Here is a 15047-nt window from a genome sequence, read left to right as displayed (position 1 = left end):
ATGCATAATCAAGTGAAGCCCTACTAATGAAGGCAGAGAGAAGCCCACATTCTGTATGTGATGGCTAGCTTAAGTAAAGAACGAAACTAACGAAACACCCTTGTTATTTCTATATTCAACAAAACTTCGTAAAGTTTTGTATCATCTCCCATTTGGAATTTTGAAGCGATCAACAATAGGAATTACTGATAGATTTTCAGACTTGCATGAAAAATCAATTGGCATTTCGGGTCATCAGGGCGAGGCTCGGGGTGAAAATTTTTCGCACCGAACTCTATCGGGGTACCTAATCGGGAATGCAACCACGATTGCAACCAATCGATTTACGCAAAAAATAGTCGGTCGAGTTTCTCGCCCTTATTGCTCCGATTACAACCCGATTATGGCTCATTTTACCCGCCTGCCCTAATTTTTACGTTACAGCTGACATTTTTCATGACATCAAGGCAATCGGGGTAACATCGGTTTTTTTAGATGCCTTGCCTAGGTCGACGAAGTGGTCCTACGATTGTGCCTCAATCGGCTTTTTCCGTTGTGGGGCGGGGACCCCGATTAGAGCCAATCGGGACCGATCCCTGGTTCCACTCCTATAGAGCAAGTGACTGACGCGAGCCCCCCAATATTTTACGAACGCGCCTTGGTGTTTTAAGATAGTTTTTGCGGCTGGAAGCCATGTTTGTATCGAGAAACAAACATGGCCGCCAGCCGCAATTCCTCTCTTAATTTAGTAAGGTGCGTTCGTAGAGTTCGCTGTTGTTCGTAGATTTGACGCTTTCCGATTCCGATTTGACGCATATCCAACATGAATCCAATACACTATTCAAAAGCAGAGTGTGAGTGGGATATGACATAAACCAACATAAACATTAAAAGTTTTTATTCTTCACAATGCCCAAAGAAAATTCGGCTAAAACATAAAAAAAAACCGTGTGCGACCAATGGTATAGCGTACAATTTGCCTCTTAAGGCAAAATTAAAAGTATTAATAACTATTATAATAATAATTATTAATTATTTAAATAACGTTGAGCTTATTTATCCTAGATATTCTTTAATATTGTGGGTTCCCACTTCGGTTCCGGTTCGGGTCCAGACCATTTTACTTCGATCTAACCGCCAAAGAACAGTACCGATCGAGTTTCGTTCCGATAACGACCCGAACCGATGACGGTTCGGTTAGTTCCGAACCGATGACGGTTCGGTTAGTTCCGAACCGATGACGGTTCGGTTAGTTCCGAACCATTGGCACCCTTACTCTTCGCCATGCCCAGCTCTAAGATAATCCCCAGTAGAGGCATTTTTTCTCGCTCCGAAGATATATCTATAACATAGATTTACACACGTTGCATATAGTAATTTTGTGGTTTCGAAATCGAAATTAACGCTCTTCCACGAAACATAAACCGCGACCTTCTTTTGCTCATCAACGATGTGACGGAAAGGCCATATAAGTTAGGAGTGTCGGAATCCGATATCATTTTCTCGACAGCTCTGTTGCGAGCCAGAATGCCCTTTTGGATCAGTGTAAACCGGTGTGTACTACATGACAGTGAAGACCAACGTTAGTGTATAGTATGAAGGTAATGAAAGTCAATCACCATCTTTTCCCCCCTAAATATTAACTATTTTTGTCTGGTTCTTCATTTTCACTGCTAGCAGATTATCGTTTTATGTGCTCTGTTGTTTATCAGCACGACAGTCGACACTTTACGTTTTGCACCGCGTCACCTCAAACCAGGATTTGACTATGTAGGATACGGTCGACTTTTATTTTTTCTAACTTCTAGGTTTTATTTATTTTATTTTAAATTTCTTTCTTCTCGTGCTGTGAAAATATTTGAACGCATATTCTATTGAAATTTAAAGTGATTGGCATTGTTTATTACGTGATTCCTTAGCTTTTACCAGCGCCATTTGCATTTGGTTATGCCATCAAAGAAGAGTATCATGGTAACTATGCTTACGAAAAGAGCGGCAATGGCATAGTTCAAAGTGGAACTTATCAGACCCTCCTACCAGACGGCCGAAAACAAGTCGTGAACTACAAAGTAGAAGATAATGGATACATAGCCAATGTTAAGTACCAAACAGTGGCTGAGAAAGACGATTTCTATTAGGCCTTTAATTAACGATTTGACTATTGCCTACAGTGCATGCTACAAAATGTTAGTTAGAAACAATTACTGCCAAAGTGAAGAAAGCTAAACATTTCAGAGCTCCGTAACTGTAAAGCGTCTGTATTTTAGTAGTGCAATGCAAATATATAGGTCTACTGTACACGCGTCAATGAATGAATTTAACATAATACTATATATATTCTGTTTGAAATGGGGTCCCAGCTAATGCACCACTGAAGTGTAGCCTACCCTAACTAAGATGTAGGTCTATGTAAAGTGCAACTAACATGCGTACAACTAATTAAGTAGCGCGTTGGTAGCCTAACTGTTCGAAAAAAATTTATAAAAATTTATGAATTGAAGTCCTTGGGTGGGAAATTATTCACGGTTATTCATAAAGAAGCATGGTTTGGAACATGAAAAACCGTCAAGTTAGGAGAAAAATCTGTTGGACAATTCCTTTTTATGTTGTAGAATATAAAAGTTATTTTTTTAAGAGCTTATGAAAATGTTAGATAGAGTAGACCTACCATACATAATTTATTGTATAAGTGAGACTGTTCAAACCTTTTGACATCAGTGTAGCGTCATTCTCGGCTGCTAATCGCATCTGCTGTAAAAACCTGTAGTCTACTAGTTTGAAGTTCCACTTTCAAGCATAATAAGCTCATTTCTTGGCGTGGTATGCCATTGTTTGTACACGACCGAAACCAGATCCAGATATTTACTTCTTTGTATCTACACATTGTATTCAGTAAACAATAAAACAATAAGAATCACTTGAAACAATAAACTTTTTTCGCATTATAAAGTTGATGCCAGGTCTAGGCGTCAAATCTTTCGAACTTGGAATGGAAAGAACGGAGACACTAGGCCTATATCAGTTTTTCACGGCAATTTTTCTAGGAAATTTTCTGAGACCAATTTCCAAGAATAAAAATATATTCATTGGTTGGTGAGAAACAAGCAAATCTGCGGTTGCAAAGTTTATACGATATATCGAGCATTAGAGGCAAGTAGGGGAGAGTGGGGGCAGTTGATACACTTTTTGGTTTTTTGAATCTCTTGAAAACAAAACTGAAAAATGTTATATAAAAATGATATAGCATTTTAGCCTATTATCTCAGCTACTAAACGGTATTTTTTTATGAGAAAAGATTAAGTTTAATAGTAGTAAATTGTAAAAAACTGAGGTCGCTTCGAGTGTTTCAATTGCCATGGTAGCAGGGCAATTGAAACGTGTGTCGGGGCAATGGCAACGTGGGTTTTCCCATAAGGAAGCTTCTTTATACTCCTATAAAATCCAAATCACGATATCTTAGAAGCCACAACTGCTAGTGTGATCAAATTTTACCATTAGGTACCATGCGATTAACAGATTTTTTACATATGCTTATGGTATATCGTAATTTAGTTTAAAATATTTAAATAATTAAATTAGAAAAAAACCATTAAGCAACATGCTTTTTTAAATAAATCCCAAACAGCTAATACAAGTATTATAGTTGTGTTAATATGAAGATTTACATTTGTTGAAATGAATTACGTCAAATAAAAAAATCACAACATTTAGAAAATTTCACTGAAATTGTGAAAAAGTGATCGAATTGAGCCATCGATTGATCAATTCTATTTTAGTGAGCGATGAGCGAGCAATTGATCACTTTTTGGGAATGGTCAATGAACGAGCGATTGATCTCTTTTTGGTAAGGGGTTGGCAACTCCCTGGAAAAGTGTACGAGAGGGTTAATTTTGGCTAAGATTACAAATTTTTGGCTTAGATTCAAAGATTTTGGCTTAGATTCAAAGATTTTGGCTTAGATTCCTAAATTTTGGCTTAGATTCATAGATTTTGGCTTAGATTCATAGATCAAAATTTTTTTTGATCGTTTCGATCGTTTCGATTGATCAAAAATGAAATGATCGATCGATGATCGAAATCGATCGATAATCGAAATCGATCGAATCGATCGCGTTAAATTTTTATCATTGTATTTCTGTTTTAATCATTCCAGCAATTACACAGCAATAAACAGCATTATTTAGTGGGGCTACCAGACGTTTTTTAGGGATTTTTTTCCCACTCACGACAGCAGGACCCATTTAACTTCAAAGACAGCAACATATTGAAATTCACATTAGATAGCTTGCATCTCGAAGTGAAAATAAAGCCTGCCGTACTGAGTAATCTCTCACAAGCTGCTGAAGAAGGTAGACCACTATTATACTTCCTAATGAAAATATTAATATAAATTAATAATGTGTAAATGAGCAAGAATTAGGAATAGAAAAAAAAACAACACGTGAAGTTCGTCTACTATCTGAACTCTTAAAAAAATTTTATGTCGTCTGATTAATGACTGTTTTAAAAACTTTCTGCATCCGCAACTAGGTGTCGCCATAGCCAAGATCGATTTCGTTCAACCCCTTTCGATCTCGATCTCGATCTCGGTCCTGATAAATCTGTTTGATCAATCGATTGATCTCGATCGCAAAAATCTCGATCATTAAATCGATCGCGGCAACTCTGATAATAGTGCATTGCAATCGTCGGCTGCATGCGAACGTGTCTTCAGCACTGCTGGCTTGATTTTCACAGCAAAAAGAACTCGATTATCGGATCTCAACTTTGAAATACTAGGTTTTTTTTCATTAAACGGGGAATGCTGCCGTTGTTGGATCGACTGTCCCCCAAAAACAACGAAAAAATAGTTCACTGCAATTCACTGGATTTTATTTAAACATTCCAACTTTGAAGGACAGTAATACAGAAATAAACTGAAATTCAGTGTTGTCAAAATCTATTGCGATTTAAATAATTTTTTCATGATTTTGATTTTGATTTAAACCATTTTTAAATTTTGCGATTTTTGATTTGATTTATGCGAAAATAAATCATTTTTAAAATCATTATCACCGTTTTTTATAAATTTTCAGTGTTGTCACAATCTATTGCGATTTAAATCATAAATGATTTAAATCGCGATTTTAATCATTTTTTCATGATTTTGATTTAAATCATTCTGAAATTTTGTGATTTTTGATTTGATTTATGCGAAAATAAATCATTTTAAAAAATCAAAATCACCGTTTTTTTTATAAATTTTAATATAGATTACATAATCTTCATCATTCTTTCTAAAATATAACGATCATTGTGAGAATCGCGCCTGATACTTTATGTTTTGTACTGATTTTGTAGGGAGGATGGGAACAATTGAAACGCGGGGTCAATTGAAACAAAAATCTAGATCTTGGCGTCTGACAAAAATGTTGAAAAATGAGTTAAAGAATAAATAATTTTCTACACAATTATATACTTTTTTGCTGAATTAAATCAGTACTTTGGTCTGGGGGACCAAAAATACACGAAGTGTTTCATTTGAACCCATTCTACCCAACACTAATTTTTCCGTTCCTATCAATCAATTGCCAAAAAATACAAAAAATAAAAAAATAATTACGAGTTTGTGGATGAAAATTACGAAGAGATTTTCCATTGCTTTTCTAACAAACATATGGTTATATTCAAGCAAAAAAAGTTGAAGTGATTTTGATTTTGATTTCGAAATCGATTTAAATCGCAATTTAAATCATTTTTTTCATGAGTTTGATTTATGATTTAAATTGCGATTTAAATCAGTTCTAGAAAATGATTCGATTTGATTTAAGATTTAGATTTTAGCTATTTTGGTGAAATGATTTGATTTTGATTTAAATCCTTTTTTCATTTGATTTTGACAACACTGCGTTTTACAGTTCGAACTTCCGTCTCCACTCGTCGCATTCATAGAGGAATCGACATAATAAAACAAAGATTTCATAATTTTTTTTAGATTTTCTGACAAAACTAGACCTAGCACCGTGGCCTCTTTCCCAAACAGACCAAGCACTGTAGTCTCTACCACCACTAGACTTAGTACTCTGGCCTCTGGCACTGCTAGACCTAGCACCGTGGCCTCTAGCACAGCTAGACGCAGTACTGTGGCCGCTGACACACTTAGACCCTGCAATCTCGTCTTTGGGCCAAATAGACTCAGCACTCTGGCCTCTGCCACAACAAGAACCCAATCTACGCTGCCTTTGTGTGTGTTGCCTTACGCACGAGATAAACGAAAAAAGCGGAAGTATTATTACACTTGTATTTTGTTCACAAACAATCTAGCGTTAAGGGCTGGAGAGACTTGCGATGAACACGTTTCCATACGTGTTCCTCAAGCTTCCAATCACACAAACCAAAATGGGGCAAAATCTCATACAGGCTTAGATGTTCGGATGTTTAAAGTCTTGCTATGAGTAAGGTACCAACCTTACTCCTCAAGATAACTTTGCGATAGACGAGACAACAGCGTGACCTGCTATGAACACGTTTGCCAATCGTGTTCCTCAGGGTTTCAGTAAAGATGGTTTCGAGATTAAGTGGTGACAATGTTCAAAGTCTTGCTATGAAAAAGTTCGCCAATCTTATTCCTCAAGATTACTTTGCGACAACGAGACGACAGCGTCACCTGCTATGAACACGTATGCCAATCGTGTTCCTCAGGATAGGTTGCAAAAACGAGACAACAGCACAAACTGCTATGAGCACGTATGCCAATCGTGCTCCTCAGGTCTTGGAAAACAGTCAGGGAATTTAGGGCCACAGTCTACAAGTCAAAAGGGAAAATTAGATACTGGTTGCCTGCCAATATCGAGACACAAACTCAATTGCACGTGAGTTAAACGAGAAACGAAAGGAAAAAACGGAACAAAGGGCGAGACGTAAGTTTGGGTGGCGGGACACGTGTGTTTTCTAGGCAACTAGTCGATCGTCTGGGCGGAGGTCATCCGTAGCTCCGCCCTTCGTTACCGATTTCCCAAACTCCCATCCAGACGTTGCCAGATCGGATGTTTGGTCAGCGAAGTTGACCTTTTTTTTGGGGCATTGAAATGCCAACATCGCCGGCCCTGCGATTTGCAATGTCAATTGCATTTCCTCTGACGTAAACAGATTCGATTAAGAGAAGTTAGTGGACTGGACGATGACGTTCTGTTCCGTTTGTTTGGATGTGACCTGACCGGACGATTCCATCCTTTCCGGCGACGACTTGAATGACTCGGCCAGTTGGCCAAACACCACGGGGGGTAGATGGGTCTATAAGGACGACGATGTCTCCGACTTCAAGATTAGGCTGATCCTGATACCATTTTTCGCGCTCCGTGAGGCTGGGTACTATTTCTTTCATCCAACGACGCCAGAACTGGTCTGTAAGAGCTTGCGATATTCGCCATCGTTCTTTGAAAGATAAATCATTTTCAGTGAAGACGTATGGCGGAACATTCGGATTTGCGCAGCCAAGGAGTAGATGATTTGGTGTCAGGCTTTCCAAATCGGATGGATCATCGCTGGTGGCTGTAAGTTTACGGCTATTGAGCACGTTTTCGATATGTGTCAGGGCCGTGAGGAGAATTTCATCAGTGAGTCGTTGTTTTCCAAGAACAGATCTTAAAGCTGTTTTGGCCAACACATGCTCAGTCACAGGTTTGTCTTGGTTTTTCTCAAAGTAACAGAAGAAGGTTTGTCTTAAGAAAACATTATTTTATTTTTAAAATGATTATAGACCTTAAACGGTTGCTTCATTGAACAGGAGATTTCATCACACTCACCCTAAAAAAAATTTATGGTGTAAGGATATTTCATCAGACGTTCAGACATTTTCTAAAAATAAGCCTTAAACGAAAAAAATTGTCGTACAAAGTTAACATTAAAAAGTTCTTGCAATATTATTTCAATTTCACTGTTAAGGGTTAAGGTATCTTACTGTTGTGTGTTACCGACTGGGATGAAGGAAGAACACTTATATGGCAGATTCTTAAACAACATGGTCTCCTTTTTTTGCTAAGCTCATCGATAATGAGTTTGATGTTACATAGTAAGTCAATCATTCCATATGTGAAAAGTGACTTTCATACGCTTGAAGTTCTCAGGTAATATTTGTAACTCATTATTGATCGCTTCGTCGATTCTAGTTTTGATTTTTCCCTTTAATTCCTTTGTGTCCGTTTGCTTGTCAAGCTGGATTTCTGTACGTTCTAGTCTAGTCTTGGAGGTATCCTCTGTCTCGGTTATGCTAAGATGAGATTTTATATTGGGTGCTAAGTGGGTGCACGGGGTGCACGGCGTGCGCGCGGGTAACAAGTAGGGTGCCAATATATATACCAAAATAGCAATAAACGCAAGAACAAGTGCAAGAACTGTTAGCCAGACAGTCTTTGGATCATCCCAGTCAAAGCCACTACATTTTAGGCCCCTTTTATCTATGATTAATGCGCCTTTCTGGTTCGACTCGGTTGGTTTTCGAGCGACGGGGAATGATTCTTCAGTAACGTTCGGGACACTTTCTGCACCGTTGCCGCGAAAAAGAGAAGTCAAGTAATCGAGGATTTTAGTAAACATTTCTGTTTTTTTAAAATGCCGAATGATTTGATTTAAATGCATTCGGCTCTACTTCAGTATTCCTGTAGACACAAGACCACTGATAGAACTAAGTTTGGACCAAGAATTCCAGCTATTTGGAAAAGTATCATTATTTCAGACATTCTCCATGCGCTATTGGATTTGAAACTATTTTTCGCATATATTTCGTAGCGAAACGGTGCTGCCTAGCAGGCAGCACCGTTTCCCATCTCGGACGCGTCACCGAAAACGTGGAGTTCTATTGTTGCAACATCTTTATTAGTCGGTGAGATGCAGCGATTTAAGAAGAGGCCATTGAGTGACGGTAAAGAACGCGCCCACTGGGTCCAACGGTCGATAAGGTCTGGGTCCAACTCTTCATCCCAATCGAGTTTTTGTCGCCAGATATCTTGCATTAGAAATTTCGCTTGAAACACTATAGGAGTGAGAAAACCGAGGGGGTCGAAGATGCTAAAAATAGCCTTCATGAGATCGCGTTTCGTGCGACAACTGATTTTATTGAGGCTCCTAAGATGAAGGCGTCGCGGCGGAAATCCCATACTAGACCGAGAGTTCTTTCGATGGGTTCAGCGTCAAGATCCATGTTGATGACTGCATCTTCGAGTTGGTGTCCGGGTAAAGATTTATGGACGTTGGCGTTGGATGTTGCCCATTGGGTGAGCGGGAAGCCACCACTTTTCAACGTTTCGGTTAAAGGATGAGCGGTAGAAATGGCTTCAGCTTCCATCGGGAAGGACACCAACCAAATGTCCATATAAAAATGCCGGGTGATTTGGTGGAGGAGATAATCGTCGCCGAAGTCTTTGACTGTTTGTTGCAGAGCGTTCGAACAGACAGCTGGAGACGAGACAGCGCCGAAAAGGTGGACATCCATCTGGTAGACGTCTACTGGTTTCGTTGAGCCCGGAACGCGCAACAGGAAACGGAAGGCCGGCCCGTCGATAGACCGGACCCTTACCTGATGGAACATTTTCTCCACATCGGCAACAATTGGGACAGCGTACTGACGGAAGCGAAGAAGAATCCCGACAAGATTTGTGAGGAGATCTGGACCTCTGAGTAGAACATCGTTTAGGCATATTCCGTGACATTTTTGGACAAATCAAATACAACACGACATTTTCCCGGCTTATTCGGTTTAAACACCGGATGATGAGGGTTCTACCATGTTCGACCTAAGGGCCCAGCATCAATGTCTTCTTTAGACAGTTTACGCGCATGTTTGAGATTGACGTAAGTGTTGATAACACCTTTGTAGGTTTCGGCCAGTTTACTGTCTTTGGAAAATTTTCTTTCGAGGCTGGAAAAACGTCGTTGGGCAGCAAAGAAGTTGTTGGGTAGCGCCGGGTCGTCCAACTTTCACAATAGGCTGGATTCGTAACGTTCGCCATTGTGTTTTGTATTATCTCTCAGGATTTCCCAAGCATTTTCCTCGTCTCTACGGATGGGCCTCACGACGTTTGGCTTCGTTCCGAAGGTGTCGAACTCGATGAAGTGTTGCAGCAAGTTGTCACACCGGTCTTCGGATAAGCTAAGATGAAAACAACTCCGACCTGTTTCCTCGGATCTTGCCGCGGGGCCAGCAACACACCAACCAAAGGCTAGAAGATAAGCTCGGGGAGCACGTTGGTGATACGGGTCCTTACGAGTTTCAAAAATCTCGATAGCAGCTGGGTGGTCCTGCCCAATCAGGATAGCAACATCTTCATCGAGCACCGAAGGTGTTGGCACATGAGCAAGGTGTGGCCATTTCTTGGAAAGATCAGTCAAGTCAATGAAGGTTTTGTTCAGCTGGAAGGTGTCCATCACGTGTGCGTCGATGATGTCGAAGCTGAAACGACCATCCAGCGAGGCAATGTTGAATTTAACTATCTCATGATCAGTCGGTCGGCTTTCTCCATCAACCGTTCTTGTGACGACTCGTTCCATGCGGCTTTTTAATCCGAGAAGAGTTGCAACCTTTTTCCTGATAACAGATATTTCGCTTCGACCGTCTAGAAGCGCAAATAGATTGTTTCTTCCCGTTGGCACGCAGAATCACTGGAACGATCGGCAGCAGAGTTCGTTTAGTCGATTCAGTAGCGATTGACCCAGAGAATTTGGTTGTTTTGGGGCTTCCCACCTTCGGATACATTCGTGGGGCACCATGTAGGAGGGGGTGATGCACACCGTCACAATTGGTCTGGTTGCACCTCTCAGTACGACGACATTCTCGGCTGAGATGGTCACGGCCCAGACAGCGGAAACAGGCGTTGCATTCCTTCACGATAGTAGCTCTCAACTGAAACTGCCTTAAACTGTCTGCAATCCTTGAGGTGGTTGGAGTGTGTGGATTTACACCCTGGGAATTTTTATATTTTTTTCTCGGTCGACTTATCCGTAGTAGTGTTGAAGATGTTATGACTAGTTGGACTACGATGTCTACTATCATTGGGCTTCCTTTGAATCTTCGGTTGGTGGACCTCAGTAGATCCAGCGCGGATTGAATGTTCAGCCATAGCAACTCCATCAAGCCATTGATCTAAATCCTCCACAGTGGATAAGTGAGGCTTTATCGACCAGCTTTTCTCTCCCCACCGACTTTTCAAGGCTGGTGGGAGTTTGGAGACAAGTTGAGAAAGCGTAGCGTGGCTATGAAGCTCCATTCCGTAGCCACCGAGCCGTAAGGTTGCTACGACGGAGTGGAGATCGGCTGAAAAGCCACGCAGTGCTTTAAAATCGTTGTCCCGGAACAGCTGAAGTTTTAACAGGGATGATGTGGAGGCCTGAGAGATGATCTGTGGGTTTCCGTATCGTTTGTGAAGTTCACAAAGTGCGTGTTGATAAAGACCTGGGTTCAACAGGGCACCACCGATATCCTTCCGGATGGCTGGCGTTAGCGCGTCATACAGATGGGCGATACGCTCTGCGTCAGAACTGACAGTGTCATGGACGAAAACCTTGAACATTTGGATAAACATCGGCCAATCACGTGGATCGCCATCAAAACTTGGCGCTTTCATACCTGGTGGTTTGGCACCGGAACGATTCATGGTTGTGTTTTGATTTCCAAGCGTATGGATCGAAACATCTGGTGTGTATGCGCGTGAGAGATGATTCGCTCCGTGTGGAAGAGCCGTAGAACTTGGTGAACCCGATGAATATAAAGGCGGTGCCATAATACTGCTAGGAAACGGCATGGAAGTCGGTTGCGGTGTCCCATAGTTATGAGCCGGAACAAAAGGCGGTAGAGCGGAAGCAGCTGCCGGCATGGCCGGCCCGTGAAAGAAACTCGGTGGGGACGGAAAACGACTTGCAAATGTTGGCGGTGGAACCAGTTGTGGGTTGGCAAACGTTTGTTGGTAAACGACTTGTGGTGTGCTCAACATCCGTGTAGAAGTGAGAGAAACTGGATTCAAAGGTGGATTCGGTGCAACGCTGGAGGATTGGGCAACATTGCCCATCATCGACTGGTTTGCCGTTACATTCGCAAGGTTTGCTGAGGCCGTTATGGAAGCTGGGTTAGACGCAGTTATCGGGATATGAGCTACGGCAGTTGGTTGTCGCGTGAGTGTAATCGTAGTAGGAACGTTCGATGGTCTTCCCGGAGTGAGAGCATTAAATGCTCTGGATGCAAGACCACGGACTTGACTTAGAACTCCACCGGAAACAGAGGGTGTTATGATTGATGACGTCGTAACAGGGACCGGAATCGACGGCGGGAAGAGTCGAATAGGCGTCAGTGATTTCGTGTTACTCGCTCCGATCAACGGATTCATGGATGTAGATGCCGGCGGAACGCTTGAAGTTGCTGGTGTAACGGTTGCAGTGGACGTTACGGCCGAAATCGGGCTCTGCGGATTTGCAGGCTGGGGTACCGTAGGGATGGCGGTTGCTGCTGGGCGTAGGTTTTGAGTTATTGAGGCGTTTGACGGACCACTTCCAGTGGATAATGCAGGTTTGGAAGGATCCGGCTCGTTTGCAGTTAGTTGGTTTAACTGTTGCTTCAAAATAGCACCTGAGAGTCGTTGAAGGTCTATTTGGTCCTGAAGCTCCCTTTTTTGCCGATCAGCAGCGACTTGTCGTTGGTAATCCTCGGCTTGCCGTAAGACAGCGTCCTCTGCTGTTCTACGTGCTGCTTCGTCTTGGGCTTGCTGGAGTTTAAATTCAGCCTCCTTTTGCAGTCGTTCAGCCTCTTGAATCTTAGCGCGTGCGGATGATACGCTAGAAACGCGACAAGAGTGCTTGGACGATACGGATGCTGAAGACAGATTCGAAAATTTGGCCAGGTAATCATCGCAATGAACTAGCAGAGCTTGATGTTCATATACCACCGCCTGCAGCCAATTTTGCTCGCCAGTGATAGCTTCAGGTGATAGGTTTGTGGAAGAAAACTGCAAGAACCCGTCTTGCCGTCTCTCCAAGTCATCGTAATCGCGAACATACGTGGCTCGTAATGCACGGATGGTGTCACGATCATCTCCAGCTCGGACCGCTGTCATCAGCCTCTTTCCTGACTTGGTATGAATTGACTTTCCTATTTCATAAACCTGTGTTCATTTAAATTTAATCTTTTATCGAGTCCAATTTGACCATTTTCATACTTTTTTGAATGCGCGCCACCAAGTGGCGCAAAGTTCAATTTTGTCGCGCATGGTCTTAAAAATTAGTTTAACCTTATGACAACATGTTCTGAATGATATATCAGCCAATCAACACATTCAAATGTACTTAAAATTTTTTTTTGAATTATACAGTCAAGAGGGCTTTTTAAAAATTCAAACCTTAGCGCCAAGCGAACGCGCCATTTTTTTTCAAAATCCTTTGAGGAAAATTTTTTTTTTATTGATATGAATCGAAAAAGCCTAGTGGCGATCAAATCCGTGAGATGGTCGCCACAGGTTTTGGTCGTTTCCATATGGAATCACCCAATGTATGAACAGTTTCACTTCCGTTACAGTTTCAACCCCAGGGCACTGGAAGACTCCGCACTGCAGAAGAATAACGCACGTAGATCTGTTCCCAATCACCTTTTTCGGTGCGGGTCGTGCGGTGCACCGGGCTGTAGGTGATTTGGGCCGTGAAAATTACGAGGTTTTGCGACACTAATGGGTGCAAAAATATAAATGCGATGTTCTACACATTTATATTTTGAAATGGGTGGCGCTCAACTGAAGAAATGATCGCTGTTATTTTTTTTAAATCCTCGTGATCGATAACGCCATCTAGCAGTTAATTTTGAACTTTGACTTAATAATTAGAAATTCACGCTTTAAATATTTTCAATTCTGTCAAATAACGTACCCTAAACTTGAATCCGTGATAGAGAAAACTTCTTTCTGGAATTTCTCGAAAATATGGGTAGTTCGTATAAAACAAATTCATAATAAAGGTGCAGCCAGCTGCAGGTTCCACTTGGTGTGGCACGCTGAAATCAAAATGTTTTGATCACTGGACCCGTCCCGGGCCCGAACACACCCGCAAGAGGTGCTCCCACCGGGCGAAAAAATCACTCTTTCGACCCGACAAACCCGACCCAAAACCCAATTTTTTTTTATAGATTTCCCCGCAAGAGAGTACCCCTTTTCTGAGAGGGAAAATAGCCATAGTGGAGGAACCAGGGGTCTATGACTCTGTCAAAACTAAAAATGAAACAACTATTTATTAACAAATCGATCTCTTCAATGCAGACTTGTGGTGATCGATTTCTGATCGAGATCGATTTGATCGTTCGATCACTTTTTGCTGATCGTGGGCGAGCGATTGATCCACGACCCAGATCGAGATCGAGATCGAAAGGGTTTGATCAATTTTGATCACTGATTGCAGCGCCATCTGTGAACCAAAAATATAACTTCTTTAAATTTGTCACTAGAGTTAAAAGATTTTTCGAGAATCCTAGTTAGACTGCTTGCTTAGTCTGCTTGATTTGGGAAAGGCTTTGTAAGTCAATTTAATTTCTGAATAAATAATGGATGAAGTAATTGAAGTCGATAATACATATTTTTTTTATATTTTTTTATTGATTACAAATGTCCTAAATTTTTTTCCTTATTAGGGAATATTGCATATTATAATAGTCAGAGTTGCCATTCGATCACTAGTTCGCGATCGATTGATCTCGATCTCGATCAAAAATTTTTTTGATCGTTTCGATCGTTTCGATTGATCAAAAATGAAATTATCGATCGATGATCGAAATCGATCGAATCGATCGCGTTAAATTTGTATCATTGTATTTCTGTTTTAATCTTTCCAGCAATTACACAGCACTAAACAGCATTATTTAGTGGGGCTACCAAACGTTTTTGAGGGATTTTTTCCCCACTCACGACAGCAGGACCCATTTAACTTAAAAAACAGCAACATATTGAAATTCAAATTAGATAGCTTGCATCTTAGAAGTGAAAATTAAGCCTGCTGTACTGAATAATCTCTCACAAGCTGCTGAAGAAGGTAGACCACTATTATACTTACTAATGGAAATATAAATA

General features: G+C 41.1%; 1 protein-coding gene across 2 annotated transcripts; it reads left to right on the top strand.

Moving 5' to 3' along the window:
- Positions 1–1368: 1368 nt before the first annotated feature.
- On the top strand, positions 1369–2277 carry LOC123470478 (pro-resilin-like). 2 transcript variants are annotated; one of them, XM_045170740.1, is made up of 3 exons: positions 1369–1580; positions 1657–1749; positions 1899–2277. In XM_045170740.1, exons 1-3 carry the CDS (start codon positions 1575–1577, stop codon positions 2115–2117), a joined length of 318 nt encoding a protein of 105 aa, XP_045026675.1. In that variant the 5' UTR covers positions 1369–1574; the 3' UTR covers positions 2118–2277. The 2 variants fall into 2 exon arrangements, with proteins under 2 accessions (XP_045026675.1, XP_045026676.1); XM_045170741.1 differs by having other exon boundaries at positions 1388–1580; positions 1660–1749.
- Positions 2278–15047: the final 12770 nt, after the last annotated feature.

Source organism: Daphnia magna, linkage group LG3 (assembly GCF_020631705.1).
Source record: "Daphnia magna isolate NIES linkage group LG3, ASM2063170v1.1, whole genome shotgun sequence".
NCBI classification, from domain to species: domain Eukaryota; kingdom Metazoa; phylum Arthropoda; class Branchiopoda; order Diplostraca; family Daphniidae; genus Daphnia; species Daphnia magna.
This window is presented reverse-complemented; position numbering and strand designations above follow the sequence as displayed.